The sequence below is a fragment of the Vulpes vulpes genome, chromosome 14 (assembly GCF_048418805.1).
Source record: "Vulpes vulpes isolate BD-2025 chromosome 14, VulVul3, whole genome shotgun sequence".
Lineage (NCBI taxonomy): Eukaryota > Metazoa > Chordata > Mammalia > Carnivora > Canidae > Vulpes > Vulpes vulpes.
This window is the reverse complement of record NC_132793.1, coordinates 101,233,535-101,257,488: the sequence shown is the minus strand read 5'-3', so window position 1 is coordinate 101,257,488 and position 23,954 is coordinate 101,233,535. Positions and strand designations below refer to the sequence as shown.

The 23,954-nt window shown below is 47.7% G+C and overlaps 2 protein-coding genes across 3 annotated transcripts in view; both read right to left on the bottom strand.

Annotated features, from left to right (window-relative positions):
• The window catches only part of VPS33B (VPS33B late endosome and lysosome associated), a 31,799-nt gene extending 21,569 nt beyond the window's left edge, over positions 1-10,230 (bottom strand). Inside the window, exons 1-2 of one of the 2 annotated variants that reach the window (XM_072737308.1) lie at positions 10,089-10,160; positions 9,579-9,689 (exon numbers count right to left, since the gene is read on the bottom strand). Coding sequence is in view for 1 of the 2 variants with exons in the window: in XM_026000831.2 (XP_025856616.1) it covers positions 9,579-9,719 (141 nt within the window). In the remaining variant the exon portion in view is untranslated. Of the gene's footprint in view, positions 1-9,578 lie in introns of both variants that reach the window. The other variant, XM_026000831.2, reaches the window with a different exon arrangement.
• A 704-nt stretch (positions 10,231-10,934) lies between these two features.
• TTLL13 (tubulin tyrosine ligase like 13) lies at positions 10,935-20,685 on the bottom strand. Its single transcript, XM_072737309.1, is given in 15 exon segments — positions 10,935-11,071; positions 11,074-11,252; positions 11,593-11,704; positions 12,482-12,661; positions 12,953-13,133; positions 13,417-13,602; positions 15,327-15,511; positions 15,979-16,210; positions 16,495-16,580; positions 16,929-17,072; positions 17,442-17,598; positions 17,838-17,968; positions 19,191-19,309; positions 20,031-20,071; positions 20,428-20,685. Coding segments are annotated over 15 exon segments (2,256 nt in total). The 5' UTR covers positions 20,679-20,685; the 3' UTR covers positions 10,935-10,999.
• Between the last annotated feature and the right edge of the window lie 3,269 nt (positions 20,686-23,954).

The window sequence follows — 23,954 nt, the reverse complement described above, 5'->3', positions numbered from 1 at the left end:
CGCCTGGGTGGCTCAGCCTGTTAGCATCTGACTTCATTTCTTCTGCTCAGGTCATGATCACAGGGAAGTAGGATCCAGCCCCGTCTATGGCTCTGCTCCCAGCTCAGCATGGAATCAGCTTAAGATTCTTTCTCCATCTCTCTCTGCCACTCCACCAGGTCATGCTATCAATCAATACATTTCTTTTTTTTTTTTAATTTTTATTTATTTATGATAGTCACACACAGAGAGAGAGAGACAGGCAGAGACACGGGCAGAGGGAGAAGCAGGCTCCATGCACCAGGAGCCCGACGTGGGACTCGATCCCGGGTCTCCAGGATCGCGCCCTGGGCCAAAGGCAGGCGCCAAACCGCTGCACCACCCAGGGATCCCAATACATTTCTTTTTAATATAGGAAATAAATGGATCAAATAACCTGTAAAATAGAATAAAATGGAAAGGGAAATTACTATACAAGATACTTCTGGGACATAGCCACATCATGCAGTGTTGCAAAGGTTTGGACCTTGTTGGGATCCTAATTCCAAGAAATCAACTATAAAAGTAATTTATGAAATACAAAGAGAATATGGTCAGGGTATTAGCTGATATTACTAAAACTTTTAAAGTACAGTAATGGCTTGTGTGTCTGTGTTAAAAAGGAGTTGAGGGGGCACTGGGGTGGCTCAGTCTGTTGATTATCTGCCTCTTGATTTCTGGCTTAGATTGTGTTCTTGGGGTCATCGATCTAGCCCCGTGTCAGGCTCTGTATTCAGCATGGAGTCTCTCTCCCTCTGCTCTCTCTAAAAAATAAATAAATACAACTTTAAAGTAGTTCAGGGTGCCTGGCTGGCTCAGTCAGAAGAGCATGGGACTCTTGATCTCTGGTCTCCTAACTAGCTCGGTTCGAGCCCCACATTCTGTGGAGATTACTAAAAATATTAATAAACTTTTTAAAAAATGGAGTCCTTATCTCTTTCAGATACATACTGAAGTATTACAGATGAAATAACATGAGGTATATAGGATTCGATTAAAATAAGCTAGGAGGAGCTGTGGGGCAAGTATGCAAAATAATGGAAAAAGATTGGCCTTTTTTTTTTTTTTTTTTTTTTTAGATTTTATTTATTCATGAGAGAGAGAGAGAGAGGCAGAGACACAGGCAGAGGGAGAAGCAGGCTCCATGCAGGGAGCCCGATGTGGGACTGGATACCGGGTCTCCAGGATTATGCCCTGCGCCAAAGGCAGGCGCCAAACTGCTGAGCCACCCAGGGATCCCCAAGATTGGCCATTTATTAAATGTTAAAGCTGAGTAATGAGTGCATAGGGGTTCACTGCATTACAATATTATCCCAACTTCCTGTGTGTTTGAAAAATCCTATCATGCAAGATTAAGCAAAAGACAAACAAGAAACTTTTGTGCCCACACTAGGCTTCAAGAGCTTATCCAGTGTTTTATACTGAGCTTTTTTTTTTTTTTAAGATTTTATTTATTTATTCATGAGAGACACAGAGAGAGAGAGAGAGAGGCAGAGACACAAGCAGAGGGAGAAGCAGGCTCCATGCAGGGAGCCCGATGTGGGACTCGATACCGGGTCTCCAGGATTACGCCCTGTGCCAAAGGCAGGCGCCAAACCGCTGAGCCACCCAGGGATCCCCTTTACTGAGCTTTTTCTACCACCTCCCCATTAGATCCAATCTCAGCTGCTGAGAGGTGGAACCTGCCCTGAGCAGATTAGTGACACATAAACCCTCCAAGGCATAGGGACTTAAGGGCTTTGTTTGTAGATTGCTAGTCCTGAGCTTGGCCCCAAGGTTGTCAGGAGGTCCCCATTCCACCCACAGCCACTTATCTCCAGTTTTGGCATTGCTGTATCAAATGCTGCTCCCTCCACCAGACCCTGCACCTATGCCCCAAAGTGCAGCTCACCCCATGTGTTGTGACGTCAATGTCTTTCCTCATGTCATGAAACAGGACTGCCTAGGGACAGGGCATCACAGGCCCTGTGATCACAGCCCAGTGGAACACAGGCTGGGTGAATCCCTTTACCCCTTTCCAGCTTGAGCTGGATTTAAGGGGGTGCAGTCTCCCCAGACACTGCAGTGTTCATAAGTTAGGATCTGAGACACACTGACAGGATAAAGCAGGAGTAGAGGTGCTTGGGTGGCTCAGTGGGTTAAAACTCCCACTCCTGGTTTCAGATCAGGTCATGATCTCGAGTTGGGAGATGGAGCTGTGTTGGGGGTCTGTACTCAGTGGGGAGTCTGCTTGAAGATCCTTTCTCTCTGCCCTTTCTCTGACTCACTTGAGCACTCTCTCAAGAAAATAAAAATCTTTTTTTTTTTTTTTTTAAGATTTAAATTTATTCATGAGAGACAGAGAGAGGCAGAGACACAGGCAGAGGGAAAAGCAGGCTCCATGCAAGGAGCCTGATGTGGGACTTGATCCCGGGTCCCCAGGACCACACTCTGGGCTGCAGGCGGCACTAAACTGCTGCGCCACTGGGGCTGCCCTCAAGTAAATAAAAATCTTAAAATGAAAGAAAGGAAAGAAAGAAAGGAAAGAAAGGAAAGAAAGAAAGAAAAAGAAAGGAAAGAAGGAAGGAAGGAAGGAAGGAAGGAAGGAAGAAGGAAGGAAGAAGGAAGGAAGGAAGAGAAGAAAGAAAGAAAGAAAGAAAGAAAGAAAGAAAGAAAGAAAGAAAGAAAGAAGAAAGAAAGAAAAAGAAAGAAAGAAAGAAAGAAAAGAAAGAAAGAAAAGAAAAGAAAAAAGAAAAGGAAAGAAAGAAAGAAAGAAAGAGAAAGAAAGAAAGAAAGAAAGAAAGAAAGAAAGAAAGAAAGAAAGAAAGAAAGAAAGAAAGAAAGAGGGATCCCTGGGTGGCGCAGCGGTTTGGCGCCTGCCTTTGGCCCAGGGCGCGATCCTGGAGACCCGGGATCGAATCCCACATCAGGCTCCCGGTGCATGGAGCCTGCTTCTCCCTCTGCCTGTGTCTCTGCCTCTCTCTCTCTCTCTCTCTGTGACTATCATAAATAAATAAAAATTAAAAAAAAAATTAAACCTTATTCTTAAAAAAAAAGAAAGAAAGAAAGAAAGAAAGAGAAAAAGAAAGCAAGCAAGCAGTAACAGGTCAACCTGGAGGAAGCTTAGGTCTTGTTGGCTGAGGTTTGGATGGGTAGGCTGGCAAAAGTAAAAGGCTGGGCTTTCTGCCATTCTGGACTGGTTGATTCTCCCAACTATTTCCTCACTCAACCAATATTAAAACCTATGTTGGGAGCTGAAACTACAGCAGTGAACACAAAACTGGGCAAGATGTGTAGCAACAATACAGTAGTAATCTATGACACACTGTGGTGATAGAAATGTGAAGGGATTTGTTTTAGACTGGGTGATTAGGGAAAGCTTAAGAAAGTAACATTTGATCTGAGACTTGAATGACATGAAACCAGCCATGTGAAAATCTGGAGAGAAAGAACCAGCAGGTTGCAAAACCTTAGATTGGCATTTGCAAGATTGGAAAAAAAGATTTAAGCTTGGTGAGCAATAGGATGGTAGGGGATAAAGTAAATGGAAAACATATCAAAGTTTTTTTTAACAACACCTTCTAATATTCTATAGTCCACTGGGGAAAGGGCATAGTCAAATGATTTGCAGGAGTTAAAAATTGGTCAAAATACCATTTTCCACCTCTTAAAACCACTAAAAGGTTCTAATGGAAAATTACCATATTTTTTTAAACCATGAAAATATTGGGGCATCCAAGTGGCTCAGTGGTTGAGCATCTGCCTTTGGCTCAGGTCATGATCCCAGGGACCTGGGATAAAGTCCCGGATCAGGCTCCCCACAGGAGCCTGCTTCTCCCTCTGCCTATCTCTAATATTTTAATTTAAAAATTATAAAAATATTGAGTGTCATAACAGTGACAGAGTATTGAGAACAGGGCCTTCTCTGCCTATTACTGTTACCAGCACCTGATTTTCTTAACTTTGACTGGCATGTGACAGGGCTTTGCCATTTATACTGAACAAATGCCCAAGTTAACAGCAATCAATGATATTGCAATTGCTATTAAGGACATTTGAAATAGCAATGAGATTCATGAACAGAATTACAGGTTTGGAAAATCAATTATTTTCATTAAATACCCTGCATATATTAAAATTCTCTAATTAGTTTTTGCCAGGGACTTGTAAAAATGAGGCATGACTGAAAACTCATTGGACTCTTCTGTTGCTTGCATATCTCATTCTATTTGTCTATTGATGATCACTTTCTGGTTATAACAAAGTATCTCTAAAAGAATTAGTAAATTAAGAGGCCTATTTTCTGTTCTTGCCCACATCACAGCTCCCTTGCAAAAATCTGACTTTAAAGCAGGATGCTACTCAAGCTTTTGAAACTTGCTAGAGATTATGTTGAGGGCCCTAAAGCCTTTGCCTGCTTGGATTTTTTTGGGGGGGGGTCAACCCCCCATACTCTCATCTTTTAAGATTTTATTTGACAGAGAGCGAGAAAGCACAAGCAATGGGAGCAGCAGAGGGAGAGGGAGAAGCAGGCTCCCCACTAAGTAGGGAGCCCAGCATGGGGCTTGATTCCAGGACCTTGGGATCATTACCTGAGCCAAAGGCAGACACTTAACCAACTAAGCCACCCAGGCGCCCCTCCAATCTCTTTCAAAGCCTCAGCAACTGGAAGAAGGAAAGAAGAGCTGCTTTAGACCAGGTGATCAGAGAAGGCCTAATGTCCCAATTTTTAGTTGTCAAAATCTATTACTAAGCAGGGTAAACTCACAGAGCCCTTGGTTGGGAACTCCTCTGGCCCCATCTCTCTGTCCCAGTGGTTAAGGATAAGGGACCCTTTGTTTCTTGCCCTCCCTCACACTCCAGGTTCACAGATAAACCCTCCCACCCCAGAGAGCACCAATCAACACAAACTGCTACATTTTACTTTATTTTTACACATAATGAAAACAAACAACTAAGCAGTTCCAGAATTACTAGTGTTCATTAATCCAGAAATAAATGAAGTCAGAAGGCAAACTTTTCATTTTTTCCCCAAACATATATTGCAAGTATCACAGAAAGTCCTAACAACACATGCAACATGGGCTGGTTTCAAACATACAGAGAGCCCAAGCAAGGGTGAATACTAAGGATCCATGTGAGTCAGACCATGAGCAGTGCTCCAGAACACTAGAATCTACCCAGCAGGTCATTAGCCCTGCCCTACCATACACATTTGCCCTGTACACTGCCCTCTGTCAGATTCCAATCTGAGCAGCAATTTTCTCCCACATTCCAGGCTCATTTCCTCCTATCCCAAAATAGATATTCCACACACAGAAGTCCAGGCAGCTCCAAATATATTCTCCCAATGGTATTTCACTTGGCATCTCCACAAGCCAAGCTCCAGCTCAAATTCTGTACAAGAAGTTCCCATTGCTATCGAAGAACTCTCGCCCCCTTTGGACTACTTTGCTGCTGAAGTTCTGGTTATCCAGCTCCTGAGTCTTCAAATCTTCCAGCTTGTCACTTGGCAATCCATAACCATCAGTCCCTCTTTTGCCCTCACCATCACTGGTAGAGTACTTCTGCAGCTCTCGCTGATGACTTAGGGCTGCAGGAACAGCCATGGAGCGCTCCTCCTCCAGGGTCTGGATTCCTTTATTCCCTCCCTTCTGCCTCCTTGGTGTATTTTTACTGTGAGTGTTTGATTCTATCACTGTCAAAGCTCTGCTGTGACCCCAGCCTTTGAATGAAGATTCACCCCTTGGCATCAACAAAGAGCCTGATCTAGAGTGGCTTGCAGACAGCGACTTCAAGGTATCCTCACACCCGGGGAGCTGCTGCAGTGAATGGGAAAACCCAGCTTTCTTAAGGACTTTTTGATCCTGCTTCAGTTTCTGCTCCAATGTGGGTACAAACTTGCTTTTTAAAACACTTCGGATCACATCAGTGCTGACACCAAAGCCTTCAGCTAACCTAGGAACTGACCAGGACTCTGCAAATTCTTTATGTAAATACCTATGAGAAAAAGGAGCAGGTTTTCAAGTTGTGAAGTAGTCTATCAATGAGTTAACTGCCAATACTAGTGATATTTATGTGAAAAGGAGGCCTCAGAAATCTTGTGCCATTAAATGGCTGTGTTCCATTCCTATGTGCCAAAAGCAACCCAATCACTCTTAAAAGTCACTTTATTTACATTAACTAAACTCTTCCCGCTGCACACCAGGCCCCAGGTAGATCCTAGGAAGGCATGAAGACTGTCCTTCCTTCCTTCCTTTTTTTTTTTAAGATCGTTTTATTTATTCATTCATGATAAGACACACACAGAGAGAGAAAAGCAGAGACACAGCAGAGGGAGAAGCAGGTTCCAAAGGCAGGCACTGAACCACTGAGCCATCCAGGGATCTCCCTGTCCTTCCTTTCAAAGAACATGCAACCTGGTGGTGGAGACAGATACATTAACGTCTGTAACACCACTGGGGTGAGTCTTAGCAGAGGATGCTATCAGAGCACCAGGGAGAAAAAAGGATATCACAGGATATCCTCAGGAAAAGGATACCACAACACCTGCAGCGTGGCTTGGGAATTGCTTCAGAAGTCCACCTACAGCTAGTCTGAAACGATGAAGAGTACTAAGCCAGCAGAGGGGAGAAGAGCAAGAGATCAGAGGTATTGATGATAGTGCAGCACATCAAATGCAAAGCAGCACATCATCATTACTGGCAATAGCTCAACTTGTCTAACAGTGAAGACAGGAACAAGATCATGTTATGCTTACAAGTCTGGAGTTTATCTCAAAACAATAGTGAACCAAGGAAGGACCTTTTTTTTTAAGTGGGTCTATTAAAAAATAGAAGAATTGCAATTTGGGACACGAAAGTTATGGCAAACCAAGTTCCAGGAAGATTTTAAACAGTGGAATGCCACAAGTAGCTTTTCATTTTTTTTTTTTTTTTTTTTTTTAGCTTTTCATTTTGAAGCTCAATCCAAGGGTAGTTTTCAGTGGCAAGACTAAAGATAGAAAGATCGGTCAGGAGGCTGTCCTGGTTATGGAGGCAGTCTGAACTGTGACAGTTGCAATGAAGGGAGATAAAAAGTGCTGAGAACCGTTTTAGAAGTAGAACTTGGTAAGGACTAAATACTGGAGATAACGGAGTAACGGAGATTCGGGATTTCAGTTTGAGTGACTGGTGGGACTATTTACAGAGTGTATAATATTTTTTTATTATTATTATTTATTTATGATAGTCATACAGAGAGAGAGAGAGAGGCAGAGACACAGGCAGAGGGAGAAGCAGGCTCCATGCACCGGGAGCCTGACGTGGGATTCGATCCCGGGTCTCCAGGATCGCGCCCTGGGCCAAAGGCAGGCGCCAAACCGCTGCGCCACCCAGGGATCCCTACAGAGTGTATATAGGAACAAAATGAAGTCAACAGGGAACAGTGATAGATTTTCTTCTGTTAAACGGAGTTTCCTATTTTATTATGCTGAATTTGAAAAACATGTGTGACATCCAAACGGAGATGATCTAATGCATAGTTGAATATATATAAGTCAGAAGGCAAACATGGGCTAGAGATGACAGATTTAGAGTCATAAGTGAAGAGCAAGGGTGGTTGAACCCACCAGAGTGAAATATGCGGAGATAAAATGATCAACGACACAACTCTAAAAAACGGCAGTAGTGTTTAAGATATAGGAGGAAGGGGAGCCCAGGAAGGAAGGTGAGAAAAGGCAGCCCTAGAATACAAGTGAATAGTACCCTGGGTCAAAGGAGAAGAGAATTTCAGGAAAGCAGACTACAAGATCAAATGCTGCAGAAATATGAGAGGCCAGAGACAAGAGTGCCAGGAATGCCTAGCAGTGAGGAAGTCACTGGTAAGATTTGAGGTCAACAGTCTCGTTGTTGTGACAAAACAAATGAGAAAGACAAGCAGCCAGGGAGAGCCAGCTGGGAACAAGACGGAGAACTTTAAGTTGCCAGCTGTAGGTCTCAGATGATTAGGTACAACGACCTAGTGTAGAGGATCAGTTCTAGACAAGTAAAGAGCCACCGCTCACCCTAGTTTGTAAATAAGTGTATAACACTGAGAATGGGAAATAAAGAGGAAGACCAAGAAGGTTTCAAGGGCTCTTAACTAGCAGTTTTTTCTTTGAAGTAAAAGGATGTTTATTAACCACAGAAAGGGAAGTGACCAGTAGGAAGATTTGGAAAAGCTGTTTCTCAAGAAGGGAAGGGATGACACGAGAGATGTTACAGGCTCACAAAATCTCACTACAGAATCTCCTTTCTTCTATGTGTCAACTTCAAAGTCATTCTGTTGGGAATGGAAAAGGACACATAACTTCTGGAAGGTTTCTTAGCAATAGTGATCAAAATGCAAATCCATTTGCCCTTGCACCCAGCAACTCTACTTCTGGGAATGTCCACAATACTTCTGGGAATGTACACAACAAATACACCCGGCAGATATGTGGAATGATGTGTAGTTATTCAGTGGAGAACCATTTGTGACAGCAAGTGAGTGCAAACAACCCAAATACTCGTCACGAAAGACTAGTTAACTAAATTAAGATTTACTGCGGTGCCTGGCAGGCTTAGTCAATAGAGCATGCAACTCTTGATCTCGGGGTTGTGAGTTCAAGTCCTGTGTTGGGTGTTGAGCCCCACACTGGGCAGAGATTATTTTTTTTAAAAAGGTATGATTTCTCAAAAAAAGAGCTTTCTGTTCTGAAGTGAAAAGATCTGTGAAATTTGGGAAAAGGGACTGGTTCAGTCAGTAGAGCACACCCACTCTTGATCTCAGGGTTGTGAGTTCAAGCCTTGTTTTGGGTTACAGATTATTTGAAAATAAAATCTTAAAAAAAAAAAGACAAAGAAATACGTGAAAAAAAATGTAAAAGAATATTTACAGCATCCTCTTTCTGATTAAGGAGATGAAAATAAAAATATATATTCCTACTCGCTTATACTTGCCTACAGAGACTGGCTGGGATTATAACTTTTCAATGTGTGGGATGCCTGGGTGGCTCAGTGATTGATCGTCTGCCTCTGGCTGAGGTCATGATTCTGGGGTCCTGGGATGGTCTTGCATCAGGCTCCTGGGAAGGGAGCCTGCTTCTCCCTCTGCCTAGGTCTCTGCTTCTGTGTGTCCTGAATAAATAAAATCTTTAAAAAATTTTTGTTTCAATGTTACACATTATAGGGTTCTAATTTTGAACCATATGTAATGTACTGTCTATTCAAAACAACAAACATAAAACTGTAAAGGGCCACTTTAAGATTTTTAAGATATGAATTTTCTCTTCAGAAAAACGTACATAACCATGGAAGCCCTCATCCCTGACCTCAGCTTAAGAACCTCACGGTCTACGATATTGGGGTTAAATGATGTGATATCTTGCAGCTTACTATTTTAAAATTTCAGCAAAAACGAAGCGACTGTGTCATTTGAAAATCTATTAAATGTAGATGATGAGCTTACTGAAATTCATTATACTGTTCCACTTTCCATTTAGAAACCTTCAATGATAAAAATCTAGGACCCAGTCTCCGCCCCTTCTCATCACAGCAGATCCAAACTACCCTGAGTCTTACCGGATCTGCTCCATCGCTTCCCACGTCAGGGTCCTGGGCGGGGCCCCAGGCGCCTCCATCTGCCTCCGAATTTTCTGGAACCGGGCGGCTTTTTTCTGTCGTTTCAAGGTGCTGGGGGAGAGAACCAACGGCAGAAGCCATGCTTGGGGGCAAAACGAGCTGCTGCAGAGCCTCGGACTAAATCAAAAGGAGCCCAGCCCTCTTCTCTTTGTTCGCAGGGGCCGCCGAGCCACGTGTGTTGGCTGACACCCGCTCCGTACACTCCCCAGAATCTAAACCCTCACACAGCCCGTGAGAAGGCCAAACTTCCTAAACAGGTGATGAAATACGTCCCTAGTGAGGAAACCTGTGGTCCCTAGGCAGCCGCACAGCTGCCTCCGCGCCCTCTCACAACGGGTGAGAAACAAGGGCTGCGGCGGGGCGACGCCCGGCTCCGAGGGGGCGCCGCGGCCTGGAGCGCCGGGGCGCGAAGCCCTCCCTCATGCTGAGGGTCCGGGAAGGAGCTGGTACCTCTCCACCTCCTGCAGCTCCCGCTCCTCCGGCTCCCAGTCGGAATCAGGATCCGGCTCGCGGCCTAGAGCGCCGGGGTCCGCCAACCCCCGAGTCGCGAACCCACACCGAGCGACGGCAGCACGGACGCGCGCGCCCAGCAAGAGGCTCAGAGCGACCGCCATGTTGACAACCGCCGCCCGACCGCCCGCAACCCCGGCACCGGAAGTCTGGGGGCGGGGTCGGAAGTGGAAAGGCGGGCCGGAAGCAGGGATGGCTGCGCGTCTGGTCCGCTTCCGGCATAGGGCCGTATAGCTGCGCTTGAACCTCTACGCGGTTCACCCTTCCCGGCTGTGAGTGTGGAGGACCGACGTGAAACGCAAGGGCCAGAATGAAGTAGAGGACGCTCCTGCAAAAAGCCATAAACTTTAATAAAAAGACGGATTCATGTGCCAAGAGCCGCCCCTCTGCCCAGGCCGGCCGGTCTCCGCCGCGGCGGCGAGAAGGGCGTGCCCTTCGTTGGTCCTCTGAGGGCGACAGCCCCGGGCCATGGGCACTCGGCTCCTCTGGGAAAGGGGCGCCCCGTCGCCAGGATAACTTCCAGTCCCGGGCTGCACCCCGGGCTCAGACCCATCACCTAGCAATAAATCCAGGATAAGGTTTGAAGGGTGGGGATGAGCACGTGGCCGACCCAGGCTCCTCTTCATCTTTTTAAAATTATTTTACGGATCATAAAATAATCTTAGGGTATTGAGGAATCCTTGATTTCTTTGTGTTTTTGCCTCGTGCAAATGGGGTTCGTGGCCAGGGCTTTACAAACCGAAGCTTCGGTGGCAGTCTCTTCATTTAGCAAAAATTGAAGGCCCTCTGCCCCTTTGGAAACCTGAGGAGGTTCTCCAGGAGAGGTTGAGCGCTGGGCTTCCATCTTGCGTTTACCTGTGGTGGCTGATGTCAAGGAGTGCAGTGGTATTCAGCATCAGGGGGGCAGAGGCAGGGCAGAGACATCCTGGGCCTTGGGTGCCCTGTGTTCAGAGTCTACCTCCGAGGGTAAGGTGCTGTCAATCCATGAGCTACTTGCCACTCTTTCTGGTTGCAGATGGTAGCCCTGCTTTAGGGTTAGAGAGGATGACTCTGAAACTGCCAGAGCTCTGTTTATGGCTTCGAGCCTTCTGCTGGCTTGGCCTTCTGCAGTGGAAACATGGGTCCCCCTGAGTTGGTATTCACAGGAGATTGGCTCACCTCTTTACCAACTGTTGCCCAACTGCCAACAGAGAGGAATGGCATCCCATGCTTCCCTCCAGCATCTTTACCACTCTGCCTTGTGATTGTGTGTTTACTTGGTCTGTTGCCCTGTTATGTATTGATTGCTGGGACTGTCCTCCTGCTGTTTCTACCAGGGTCCACTACCTCTCCCATTCCCACACTAGTGGAGGTGCTGAGTTATATTTTGGAAACATCTCTGCTGTCATGTTTGCTAGTGGGAATTTACATGTCAGAATGACCAAAGTTGGTTTTGGATACTTACGGCTTGTGAACCTGACTCTCGCCCTGGAAAAATAGCGCCTTCCGGACGTCTTCATTGACACTGAACAGGGGCTGATGGCTGCTGGATCTCCTATCCAGTTGAAGTTCTTGGGCTGTAGATGGCACCAGGAATGATGTGGAAATGCAGCATTTATGGTTGGTGGGGGACCTAAGATCCTGGGGATGAATTCTTGGATCCGAACTGGATACAGAAAATGAGGAGGGCCCTGCACTTTGGCGGCCCCTCTCAGGAGGACCAATGGGACCAGACTCACAGATTGCAGTTCTTGACTGCCCAGCCTGTCCTGGTGAAATCTAGCCTGGAGGAGAAAGCAGCCCCTTACCACATTTCTTGTGAGGCTGGGCAGAATGGTGGGGAAAAACAAGTAACCGAAACATCTCTTCTAGGCCACAACCACTATTTAACCAGCTACTCTTTTGGGGCTTAGCAAAAACAGAGGACCCAGAACACTTTCTACTAGCCCAGGGAATAGTGAATGCAGCAGTTGTTCTGTTGGCCCAAGTCTGTTTACTTAATTCCTGTTAGAGCCATGGCACTGGCAGCGCTAGGGAGAGATTACAAGGAAGCCACCATGACTGGTGACCTTGTTTGTCATGAGTTTGGGGTTACTGCAAGACTCAGGTAGAGAGAGCAACTCTTACGAGAAGGTGGGGACCTGCACTTGGCCGAATGTCATTACTACAAACAAGGGAGCTTGGGAACAAGTGCAAAAGGAACAGAGAGACCCTTTCCCAATGCCCAGCATACTATTTTCCCAGGCTCCACACCAGACACCATCACATTAGCCTCCTGTGCTGCAGCCACCACCACGTGCCAATGCAGCCCTTGTTCCCTTGTTCTGTGAGAGGGTGCACGCAGGGACCCTCACCCCATACTCCTCAAGCTTTCTCTGGCCCTGGTGGTTGGGCTGCAGCATGCGAGTGAGCTGCTCTACGATACCAAGGCTTCGGATAAGATTCTTCCTTTGTAGCAAAGCCTTCATTCTCTCCAGCTCCTCCTCTTCCACAATTTCTTGCGGATGCATGGTATCCAGGTGTACTGACAGCAGCTACAAGGTACACGAGAGATGAATGCGAGATCTCCAGGGGCGATCTTCCACACCATCAGCAAGGATGCCTATGGGACTCCCGCCCACTCCACTCCCACCATCCCTTCCCTGACCCTAGTGGAAGGTTCCCTCTGCTATCCATTCTCTCGCCACCTATTCCACAAGGTCAGATGCATTAATTAGGAGCTCCTCTCTCATATACAAGAGGAGGAGAGGACAGCAGAGATTCCCTTCTCTAGGAGTCCCAACCTGTTTCCGGCAGCAAGGCAAGAGCTACCAAACCCCTGACACCTCTTTCTCCCGGGTCCGGTTCCTGTAAGCCAAGTGGGTGGAGAATGCCCGGAGCCCGGCCCTGGATCGGCTCTTCTCCCCTGCTGATTCACCCTGGTTTTGGTCCCTGCTTTCTTTCCGCTTCTTACTGCCTGAGGTCTCCTGCTGTTCCTGCTTAAGGCGGATCTCTTCCAGTTGCTGCCTGACAAGACACAGCAACTTCAGATACTGGAGAAATTGTGTTGGGAAGAAGTAGGGTGAGGGAGAGTGGGAAATCTGTTGGGGGGATGGATGGGAGAAGAATTGAAGGGGAAGACAGGAAACCTACTTAAATGAAAACAGAGTCCCTAAGAGTCTGATAGAGTTTATGACTCCATTCCTCTTTGCTCAAGTGTCTGGCTTCCTCTCTATACCCTGCTGGGAAGCAGTTCAGCTACAGAGTATGCCCCACCCAAGTGGACAGAGGAGAATGCAAAGCAAAGTACCTGGCACACTCCTCCCTGGCCTTGGAAGCAGCAGTCTCCTGGAAGAGGGAGCCATTGTGCTTAAAGAAAGGTGAATACTTCTCCATGTCAGGCCCAGGGTAGATCCGCCGATATCCTCCGAGGTGGGAATCCTCGTAGCGTTCCTGATCTAGTACCGCCACATGGGATGACTCCCTCTGTTCTCGCCTATGGAAACCAAGCTCAGAGTGAGTTGGGAGAACTGTGAGAATGTTCGGTGAGGAAAGGAAAGCTGGCCAAAGCCCTGAGTATCTCCTGCTAGCTTCGTGGCCTTTCTGGCTACTGCCCATGTAGGGAAAGTTGCCAAAACCATCTGGCCAATCCCACCTGTGTGTAGCCATGGAAATAGAGGTTTGACTTCCAGAAATCTGGTTTTCATCTTGAGTGCAAAGGAGTCCACTCATAAGCTAGCACTCCAAGTTATCACAATCTTTTAGGTTTCTGATTATAGGGCAATATATGTTAATTATAGAAAATATAGAAGAGCAGAAAAGATAAAACCTCCCATAATCTAAAAAAAACACAAAAAAACAAAACAAAAAAACTCCTATAATCTTACTGTGCAATTAGCATGTTGGTTATGAGCATCCCCCAAGTCTGAATCCTAGCTTTGCTACTAACTACCTTGCTTTTCTTTCTTTCTTCCTTCCTTTATTGTTTCAGACAAAAATGGGATTATACAGCATTGTTAAATGGCTTCCTAGTATTCAAGTGATTCTATGATTGTGCTCTTGTTTTTTTTAAGATTATGTTTTATTATTTTTTAAAGATTTTATTTATTTATTCATGAGAAACAGAGAGCCAGAGACAAAGGTAGAGGGAGAAACAGGCTCCATGTAAGGAGCCGGATGGGGGACTTGATCCTGGACCCTCAGGATCACTCCCTGAGGCAAAGGCAGATGCTCAACCTCTGAGCCACCCAGGCGTCCCTAATAGATTTTATTTTTAAGTAATCTCTACACCCAGCATGAGGCTCGAACTTACAACCCCAAGATCAAGAGTGGCACGCTCCGTTGGCTGAGCCAGCCAGGCACCCTTGTATATTTGTGTTTAATAAAGTCCAGTAGTTTTTAGCCCTTTTCCCCACTGAAAGACATGATCCATACAGTCATGTGTGCAGTCCCACTATGGGAATACCCAATGTATTACAGTTATACTTCACCTCCATTCACACATTTGAGTGCCTACACCAAGGCCCTCAAGATGTCATGACAAATCAAATACACAGCTGGCCTTGCATATTGCAACGCAGGTAGGGAAGAGCAGTATTGTTATAGGAATAATTCTAAATCCACTCCAATTCATTTGTATGTATTATGAACATTTTTATAATTTAGTATCAGCAACAAATCACCAGGTTTGTAACCCAAACTTTTCATCTTCTAATGAAACCCAAACTTTTCATCTTATAATGAAAGCAATAGTGGGTGAAAAATACTGGTTTAAACAATCCCTTATTATTGAATGACTTTCTGTTTCATTATTACGAAATTCTTAGAGGAGCTTTGTTAAAAAACAAGAACAAGAACAAACAGCTAATCCAACCACATACATCTTATGTGCTAGTGTAAAATAGCTCTAAACTACACTGCTAAGCATGGTACAGAGAGTGTGAAAGTTACACTATTGTCTGGGTAGATAAAGGGAGAAGAACAATCTATATATATAGATATATCATAGATATATATGGTATAGGTATGAATTTATTAAATGTTAGTGAAAGTATACACGTGACCCTATAGATTGGTTCCTCCAGGGGGGATACAGTAGCTGGAGAAGGGTAAGAGAGATTACTCACAACATCTTTTGAATTTTGAACATATTGTCAGTGATATGTAATAGATTATCTATGCCAAAAAAAAGTTCTTCATAGTTAATTAGCCCTGGAGCACCTGGTGTCTCGTGGCTGTTGGTGGCACTGGAAAAGCCGCTCCTTGACTCGCCGCTTGTCCTCCTCCATCACCTTCCTTTTGTCACAGCCCCGGAGGTTGACAAGGGTCATGGCATCACAGAGAAGCGCATCCTTCACTTCTCGATCGAGGCGGGAGTCAGTGGTGAAGCTTGGAGAGTGGTTTACCTGCCAGGAGGAGTCATTATCCACTCCGTTCCTAGACTACCCAAGCAGGTGTGGTGTCTTGCAGGCCTGGCTGGAGGGTCTAGTCAAGACCTCCCCCACAGAGGCCTCAGCCAAGGAGGCTGGATGTTCTGACATCCAAGGCCACAGGGCTCTGCCACTAAGATTACTCCCTTACACAGGCTGGTGAGAGCAAACCAGACAGCCTGATTCTATAGATAGTGTCCCTAAAGACAAAGATTACTTGAGGAACACTTGGGATCCAAATCCTGGATTCCTGTGGTGGAGGCCAGAGACCACTGAGGTTTGACTCAGCAGGTCAAAAGTGTAGAGATTAATACCTTCTGCCAGTTCCTACCCACCCCAGGGCTGCCACTGGGTCCACCACCTGAGTGCACTCCTATCCCAGGCATCCTGTTCAGGGAGGCCTCTGGACCTTAGTTTTGCAAAGCCCAGGAGATATTCCTCACCTCCAGCAGCCAGGGCTTCAGCTTGTGGTCCAGCAAGATGTCAAAACCAAGGATCTCAAAACAGGCACATGTACCTCCAGTCAGATATTGGGGAAAACAGGTTCGGTAGTTGTGGCGAAGAACAGAATGAGCTGAGATGATGGTTTTGATGATGATGTCCTCAATGTCGCCCCACAGCTCTTCGGGGTCATAGCTGTGTTCTCGCAGCCAGGCGTTGAGTGTAGACAGTTTCCTGTGAGGCCCAGTGCTCAGAAGGACCCATTTCTACACCAGTGGGTCTGGGCCGCAGGCAGGAGGCTCCCTACCACTAACCCTAATTACCCTAATTCTGTAACTACGTGGGAGTGTGGAGTGGGGCTTAGTTATCTGGGTGGGGGTGGGGCTGCACTTAGAGATCATGCACAGGACAGCGGTCTGTAAAGGTTGTTTTCCTGAGCACTGGCCTCCCAAAAGCCAGCTCAATGTCATGGGGTGCTCAGACTGTAGTGCTTAAAGTGCAATCAGAGTCGGGAGTACCTCTTACTGCCTACAGCATCATCTTGGACAAAATTCTCATTGTGTTTGTTGATAGCATAGTTGGTCAGGTGCATACAGACGTCATCCTGGGAAGAGAGTGGCCCTGTGGCTCAGACAGCTTCCCTGCAGCACCCTCTCCAGCCCATCATTCCCTTTTTATTACCCATTCCTCCCCAGGACAGCTCATCTCTTGTCCTTCTTCATCTAAAAATTCCAGGGGAAGAGAGTATGCCAGGCTCCTCTAGGTAGGGCCTTATAGCAGTCACCACCCACCAAATGCTCTCTTCCTCACCAGGAGCTGGGGGGCTCACAGGTTCCTTCCTTCTTTCTGGGTGACAATGACAACCCTCTCTACCTGTTTTTTCTATAGAACCTCAGCACTCGTGAGAAGAGGGTACTACCCTGCCCCCCAGGACTGCCGGTTGGCCCCTCACCAGGTTGTTGTGGCTGGGCTCCATGTAGGGCATAGTGGCAAAGCGGGCCAGGCCCTCCTCATACATGAAAATCCGGAGAGGGTCACAGGATGTGATCAGGACATAGATTCGCATATCAAACTTGAAGCCGTCAATGAGGAAGGGCTGAAAGCATGCAAACCCACCAGGGAAGAATACTTTCGAAGCGCTCATTCTATACCACTGCATTGTTGTGTTTCAAATACGTAACAACTCATTTAATTTTCATAATAACTATATGAGGCATAAAGCGGTTACTGTTATTATTCCCATTCAACAAATGAAGAAACTAAGAAAGAGTAAGAAATTGCCTGAGATCACATATCTAGGAAGGCAGGCAGGCTGGCTCTGAACCAAGGCTCTGTACTGCCTCCAAGATACGGGCAAATGGCAGGAAGGCTAAGAGCCGGAAACTGGCTTCCTCTCTGGCACTGGGAGAGATGAGGTGCCCCAGTGCTGCAGGGAAGGCCCTGGTGGTCCCAAAGCACCCTTCACCTTGGAGATGTATTGCTGGCAGATCATATGCTCTCCTGGCTTGATCTCCCGGGGATTTCGGGTAATGAAGATGCCCCGTCCCTGGCAGCCACTGTCTGGCTTGCAGATATAAGTGCGGGTTTTTCGCTGACGACCATAGGACTGGAAGTCCCCATAGCTATGTGCAGAAGGAGGCTGGTCAGAAGGGTTCTGTGCATCACAGCCGGGCCAGGCCCTGTGGAGTTCTGCTGTTCATGCTCTTCCCAGAGCGTCAGTCTCAAACCTGCTTTTCTTTGACCAGGTGAAACTCTCATCCCTTGACACTTTCTAAGTCACAAGGCCAGAGTCTGGAGGGAACTCACAAGGTGAAACCTTTCCTCCCCCAGGATATCAGCCCTGGGAGGGGGCCTCACTCACTCTGCAGGGAGGCACCAGGTGCGGGGGAAGATGTTGTACTCAGTAGGATAGAGTTTCTGCATACGGTTGAGGTTGCGAGCCAGCAGATCTTTGCGGCAGATTTCTGTCATGCCAGGGAAGTGGTTGATTTTCTGAAACAAAGTCAGTTGGTTATCTACCTCCACCAGCAGAGTTAGCAGCCATCCCTGGGGCCTTGGGCATACCAGGAGGACTGGGAAGTTCAAGGTAGAAGTCACCACAGAGGGGGTGCCTGGGTGGCTCAGTGGGTTGGCATCTGACTCTTGATTTTGGCTCAGGTCATGATCTCAGGGTGGTGAGATTGAGCCCCTCATTGGGCTCTAAGTTGAGCATGGATCCTGTTTGAGAGTCTCTCTCTCCCCCTCACCCTCTGCTCCTCCCCCATCCAATTAGGCACACCCAAAAACTCTCTAAAAAAAAAACAAAAAACCCAACAAGTCACAGTTGGATAAACATTGTACCTAAAACCCTAAGGGAGAAAAAGAAGTTTCCCTAGGACTAGTGAGAACCTTCTCAAACATCCACACTGAGTTTAGGGAATGAAGGGCAGCTAGAAGGACTCACCAGGACTTGGGCTTTCTAGCCACCTTATCACCTCCCCCACATCACCAGGGACTAGTCTTATAAGAATAATTGGTGCATGGGAGCACAAGCAAATGAGAAACCATTTTCCAAAAGAGAAAAGGAAATTGAGAACCAATCCCAGGAAATGCACTGCCATGGCACCCCCAGCATATGATGTTGCCATGGTGGCCTGCTGGAACCCTGGTGCTGGGACGCAGCATCTCAAGTTGGTTCCGGACTGTCTCACCAGCTTTACCATTCACTAGCTGCATGAACTTGGTACTTCTAAACCTTGGTGTCCTCTTAACACAAGGGTATCTGCCACTCAGTGTTGTTTTCAAGGATTTAATTGAGGGAAGGATGTAAAAGCACTTAACACAGTGTCTGACATACAGTACGCCCTCCATCAATACTGTTAATTATTGTTGTGCTTATCTTACAACTGAGCCAGGCAGATCCCTTCTGTGGGGCTTCTTGGGCACCTGTAGCTCACCTCCTCTTAGGTGGGCTCACCTACCCCAAAGAGGGCCAGCTGGGCACAAATGCCTCCAGGCAAACAGTGTCCAGTAGATACTTTCTTCCTAAAATAGAAGTTCCAGACACCCCAGAGGAGAATTTTCCCAATGGAGCAGAAGCCCTGGCCATGGCCTTTCCTGCTCTGCCCAGGGGCACAGCCACAGCGGGTAGCGGCCCCAGGTGCCTGAGCAGAAGGGCAGGTGTACTCATTCAGCGGCCACAGCCCCTTTAGGCCCTTGGGTCAAGAACTTGTACCTGAAACCTCTTCATGTCCATGACTCTTTCCAGGGAGACAGAGCAGTCTGTCCAGTACACAGTCCACTCCTCGTCCTCCCCCACCTCCTTCAAGCCACACATTTGGGCTGCCCGGCGCACTGCAGAGAGAGGCAGGTCAGTGGTGCCAGCCTGGGCACTGGCAGCAAGCCTTGGGATTGTATCTGGGTCAGGGAAGGAACAGACCTGACCAGAGAGTGGGCTGAGGATGGAAGGGGTTCTTACCTCAGTTCTGCAATTTAATTACCATGTGACAATTCCAAGTTCATGAGGCTGTCAGGGCCCTTCCAAAATCTGTGACAGAGAAAACTAGAGCCTGGCTCTCTGCTCCTGTCAGTCCAGTCTCTTTCAAAACTGGGTTTCTGACCTGCAGAGCTGACCCTCTGTAGGGGGTCACACAGGCATCTCACAACTAGGTGGCCCCTGGCACCTATGGCAGTGGGCACAGAAGGAGACAGAAAGCTAGCTGACCTAGCTGGTGATATTTTTTTTCTTTGAATTCCTGAAGCCCCCTCAAAAACTTCCTTGAAAAAAAACTGTATTGACCTGTTCTCATCTCAATTCTGGTAAAATCTGGGAATTTTTCGGTGGGGCAATGATGACCTTCAGTCATTTTTTTCTCTTATTAGTTAAGGTTGGGGGCTGGATTCCCATCCTCCCCTTAAGACTGGAACAGTGATGTCTCAGTTACTAGTAGGCACATAGAGGTTATAGGCCCTAACAAGATGCAGGGACAGAGCATCTGACTAGGGAACTGTCCCCAGAGCAAAAGCTGCAGGTGCCCTTTATGCACAGTGGTGTGTGAGTGAGCTGGATGCTTACCACTCTCATATTTGCAGTTGGTCAGGTTGATGGCCAGTGGTCTGGAATGGAGGAATAGTTGAAATCAGGTAGTGGGATAAACGACACAACTTGGGCTGCAAGGCACCCAGATGAACAGACACCCAACACATCTACAGTGCAATTCATTTTCTCTGAATTCATTTTTCTCAATTCACACACACAAACCAGGATGATATAAATGTGCTGAAAACGCAAACCAAGCCATTTCAAATGGTTCTGAATTTTGTGTTTTTGTAGTACTAAAAGGTTAATGATGTTCCTGTATTCTCTGCCCTCTTTTGTAGAATAAAGGGAAGACCCCCAGCTACTGAAGGGAAGCCAAGCGGGTGACTCTCATCTGAAGCCAGACAGGTGAGTGGGTCCAGGGACCTGTTACCTGCGTTTCTGCCTTCTCTTTCTCCTCCCAACTTCTAAGTCATCTGGGGCTATGATTTTCTTTGGAATTTTCTTGGCCACAATAGACAAGGGAACTCCATCCCCAAATTCCTTATAGTCAGCCTTTGAGAGTCCCTGCTGAGAAGAGTTAGAAGGGATGGTAGCTTCCCCTTTAACACACTCCTCCTCAGATTCCTCTTCTTCAGCGTACTCGTCTTCTGATTCGCTGGTCTTACAGGTATTTGGCTCCATCCTCTTGGATTCTGAGGGGAGAGGGGTGAGAGTGAAATGTGTCTCAGAACTTCCTTCCTCCAGGGTCAGGAAGGCTGCAGGTGTCCGGGCAAAGGACCTGCTTCATGGTGCTAGAAGGGAAGGATGCTGCTCCTTCAGAACAGAACAATACTGGGGCACCTAGGTGGGAGCTGCTTCTCCTTCTGCTATATCTCTGCCTCTCTGTCTCTCATGAATAAATAAATAAAATCTTAAAAAAACAAAACAAAACAGAACAATCTTTCTAGGTAATGGGGGCGTGGTGGGGGAATGCCTGTGAGATGTTGGATTCCTCAACAAGCTCTGATCATCGAAGATCCCTCCTCCATACAGCACACTGGGGTGCACGGAGAAACTGGACAGAACTGGCAGGGGCCATGACCATGGCTTTTTTTATTCCTGAGTGGGAAGGGAGAAGCCTGGGCTCTGGGGGGACCTTCGATTTTAATATAGAGCTAAAAACCAAGGGTCCCCTAAGCCGGCCCTTTCCCTGTCCGGGGAAACCGAGACACACAGTTTCTCCATGTGTACACACTGGCACTTGATGGCTAAGACCCTCTGGGCTCAGCTGGCGGAGGGGAAGACCCTTTGGGCTCTGCTGGGCGGACACTGCCCACCCGAGATTCCGAGGAGAGGGGAGGGGCTGGTGGGTCCGCCCCTAGCGGTCTGGGGCTGGACTCGGCTGGTCGCTCATGTCCGCCTTTCGCCCGGCTCCTGCTCCTTCCCGGGCGTCTCTGGGCCTCCGCGACCGCCTTCTTGTTCCACAGGACTGACTGTCCCCGCCGATCGCGAGGGGGAGCCCGCTCTCCCTTTCCCCCCCAACCGGGGTTCGCTCCTAGCTCAGAGATCCCAGCGGCCGCAGCGGCGCCTCCTAGAGCAAGCCTGTAGCAGCCGCCACCGCTGTCGCCATGGACACGAGGGCGGCCCCCATTGGAGAAGCGTTCTGGGGGCGGGGCCTCTGCGGCGGGTCTCGCGCTGGGGCCGCTGGGACTTGGGGTCCTTCCGCTTCTGCGCCGCCTCACGCTCGTTTCCCTGAAGCCTGTTTCGAACCAGCCTCTTGGAATTTGGCTGAGTCTGTGTCCGGGACAAACGCCTGCTTGCCCTCGGGTTTGTCGCGTCCGCCCTCGGGAGGGACGGCGGAGAGGATTGCTCTGTGCTGCCCCGAGAGTAACAGGACGGCCGCGTCTTCGCGCTCCTCACCGTCGCCCTCCGGCCCCCCACCCCCCATGGTCGCCCTCTGACTTCTGTGCCACACTCGCCGCACTCTGTTCACCGTGTCATTTTAAGATTATCCCACGTGCCTACATCTAAAGGACACTTAGGAATCTCCCTCCTTTAAAAAGACGTGGACATTTCCTGATTCATGCATTTCTTGCTTTTTAAAAAAAGATTGTATTTTTTTATTCATGAGAGAGAGAGGCAGAGACACAGGCAGAGGGAGAAGCAGGCTCCCTGCGGGGAACCCGATGCAGGCCTCCATCCCAGGACCCCAGGATCACGACCTGAGCGGAAGGCAGACCCTCAACCACTGAGACACCTGAGGGCCCCATCCCCCCCATCCCCCCCACCCCCCCATCCCCAGTTCTTGCCAGAATTGCCACCATGCAGCAATCTCTTTCATTGGACTCCCTGATTGTTCTCCCCTCCTCTATCCACATTACAGCTTAAATATTCTTTCTAAAATGCAAATTTGATACTCCTCAATTTAAAACTCTTCAAGGTTTCCCGTTAGATCAAATCCCATACTCCTTGGTTACATAGGCCCTCCCCGGAAAAGTTAGCGGAAGTGGAGGCGCTGGGCTGGATCGTGCCTTCCTGTCTTCCTACAGTGCCAGAAGCTGAGTACAGAGGGTCCCCTAAGTAGTCCACGCTTATGCTTAGAAAAAGCCCAAATCCTTCTTGACAATTCACGAACTAAACAACTGGGAAGTAGCAGCATAGAGAAAACGTATTTGAACCCTCCCCCTCCCCTTTCTTATGGAAACAGTTTGGCCACAGGCTTTCTTCTGAACAGCAGTCCTGCGGATAAACTTTGGTGTTTGGCCTCAAGGCCTGAGACACAAAGCCCACTTAGCTGTAATGGTCATCTGCGCTTCCCTCAGTCTGAGCAACCAAAACAAAGAGATGCTATTGGAGCTTGTAGATGCAAAGGCTCACAGAAAAGAAGCATAAGCTAAAATTACCGCAATGTGCCAAAAAGAGGACGTCAACCCGAAACTGTTTATAGGAAATAAAATGTCAAATATATAATATTTAAATGTAAATGTTCAACTTTTCTTATTAACTTTTTTTTTTTTAAAGATTTTATTTAGGGATCCCTGGGTGGCGCAGTGGTTTAGCGCCTGCCTTTGGCCCAGGGCGCGATCCGAGTCCCACGTCGGGCTCCTGGTGCATGGAGCCTGCTTCTCCCTCTGCCTGTGTCTCTGCCTCTCTCTCTCTCGCTGTGTGACTATCATAAAAAAAATAATAAAATAAAGATTTTATTTATTGATTCATGAGAGACACACACAGAGAGAGAAGCAGGCTCCATGCAGGGAGCCCGATGTGGGACTCGATCCAGGGACTCCAGGTTCATGCCCTAGGCTGAAGGCAGCACCAAACCGCTGAGCCACCCAGGAATCCCCACAACTTTTTTTTTTTTTTTTTATGGCACATATTCTGCCTTAACTCAGTAGTGAGACTTCATAACATCTTCTAGGGCATAAAGCTCAAATTCTTTGTGAAAACTTCATAGAGGCTTGCTACCCATGGACCTGAACCTCAGCTCGGGCCTGTCCACCGTGAAGGACAACACCATCACTATGGGAGCCGTTACCTAGAGAGGCAGTCACAAGTGCCGGAGGCTGGCACCTGACGCCAGCGCTGCAGTCCTGACCCTGCCACTAAGGCCGTCCGTCTGGCCTTAGACTAGTTGCCAGACTTCTGCCAGCCGCCAGCTCATCTTCTTAAATGGTGGTTTTCAAGTTGTGAGGACGCCTCTTTCCACATGAGATGATGTATGTGAGGAACACTCAGCGCTGGGGGCTGGAGGGAAATTCCAGGTTGGCCAGGCAGGGGAAGGTGCTGTAAGTAGGGCCTATGGGGGAGCAGGGCCAAATGCAGGGGAGGGATGAGAAATGATAATCAGTGGCAGGCAAAGGGAGAATAAGCAGGGAGGTGAGAGCAGAGGACGTGGCGCACAGCGCCAGAAGCACATAAACTATTACTTTGCCAAGACATGATATATAAGGAAGTCCGCAAGGCAAGACTATGTAACGC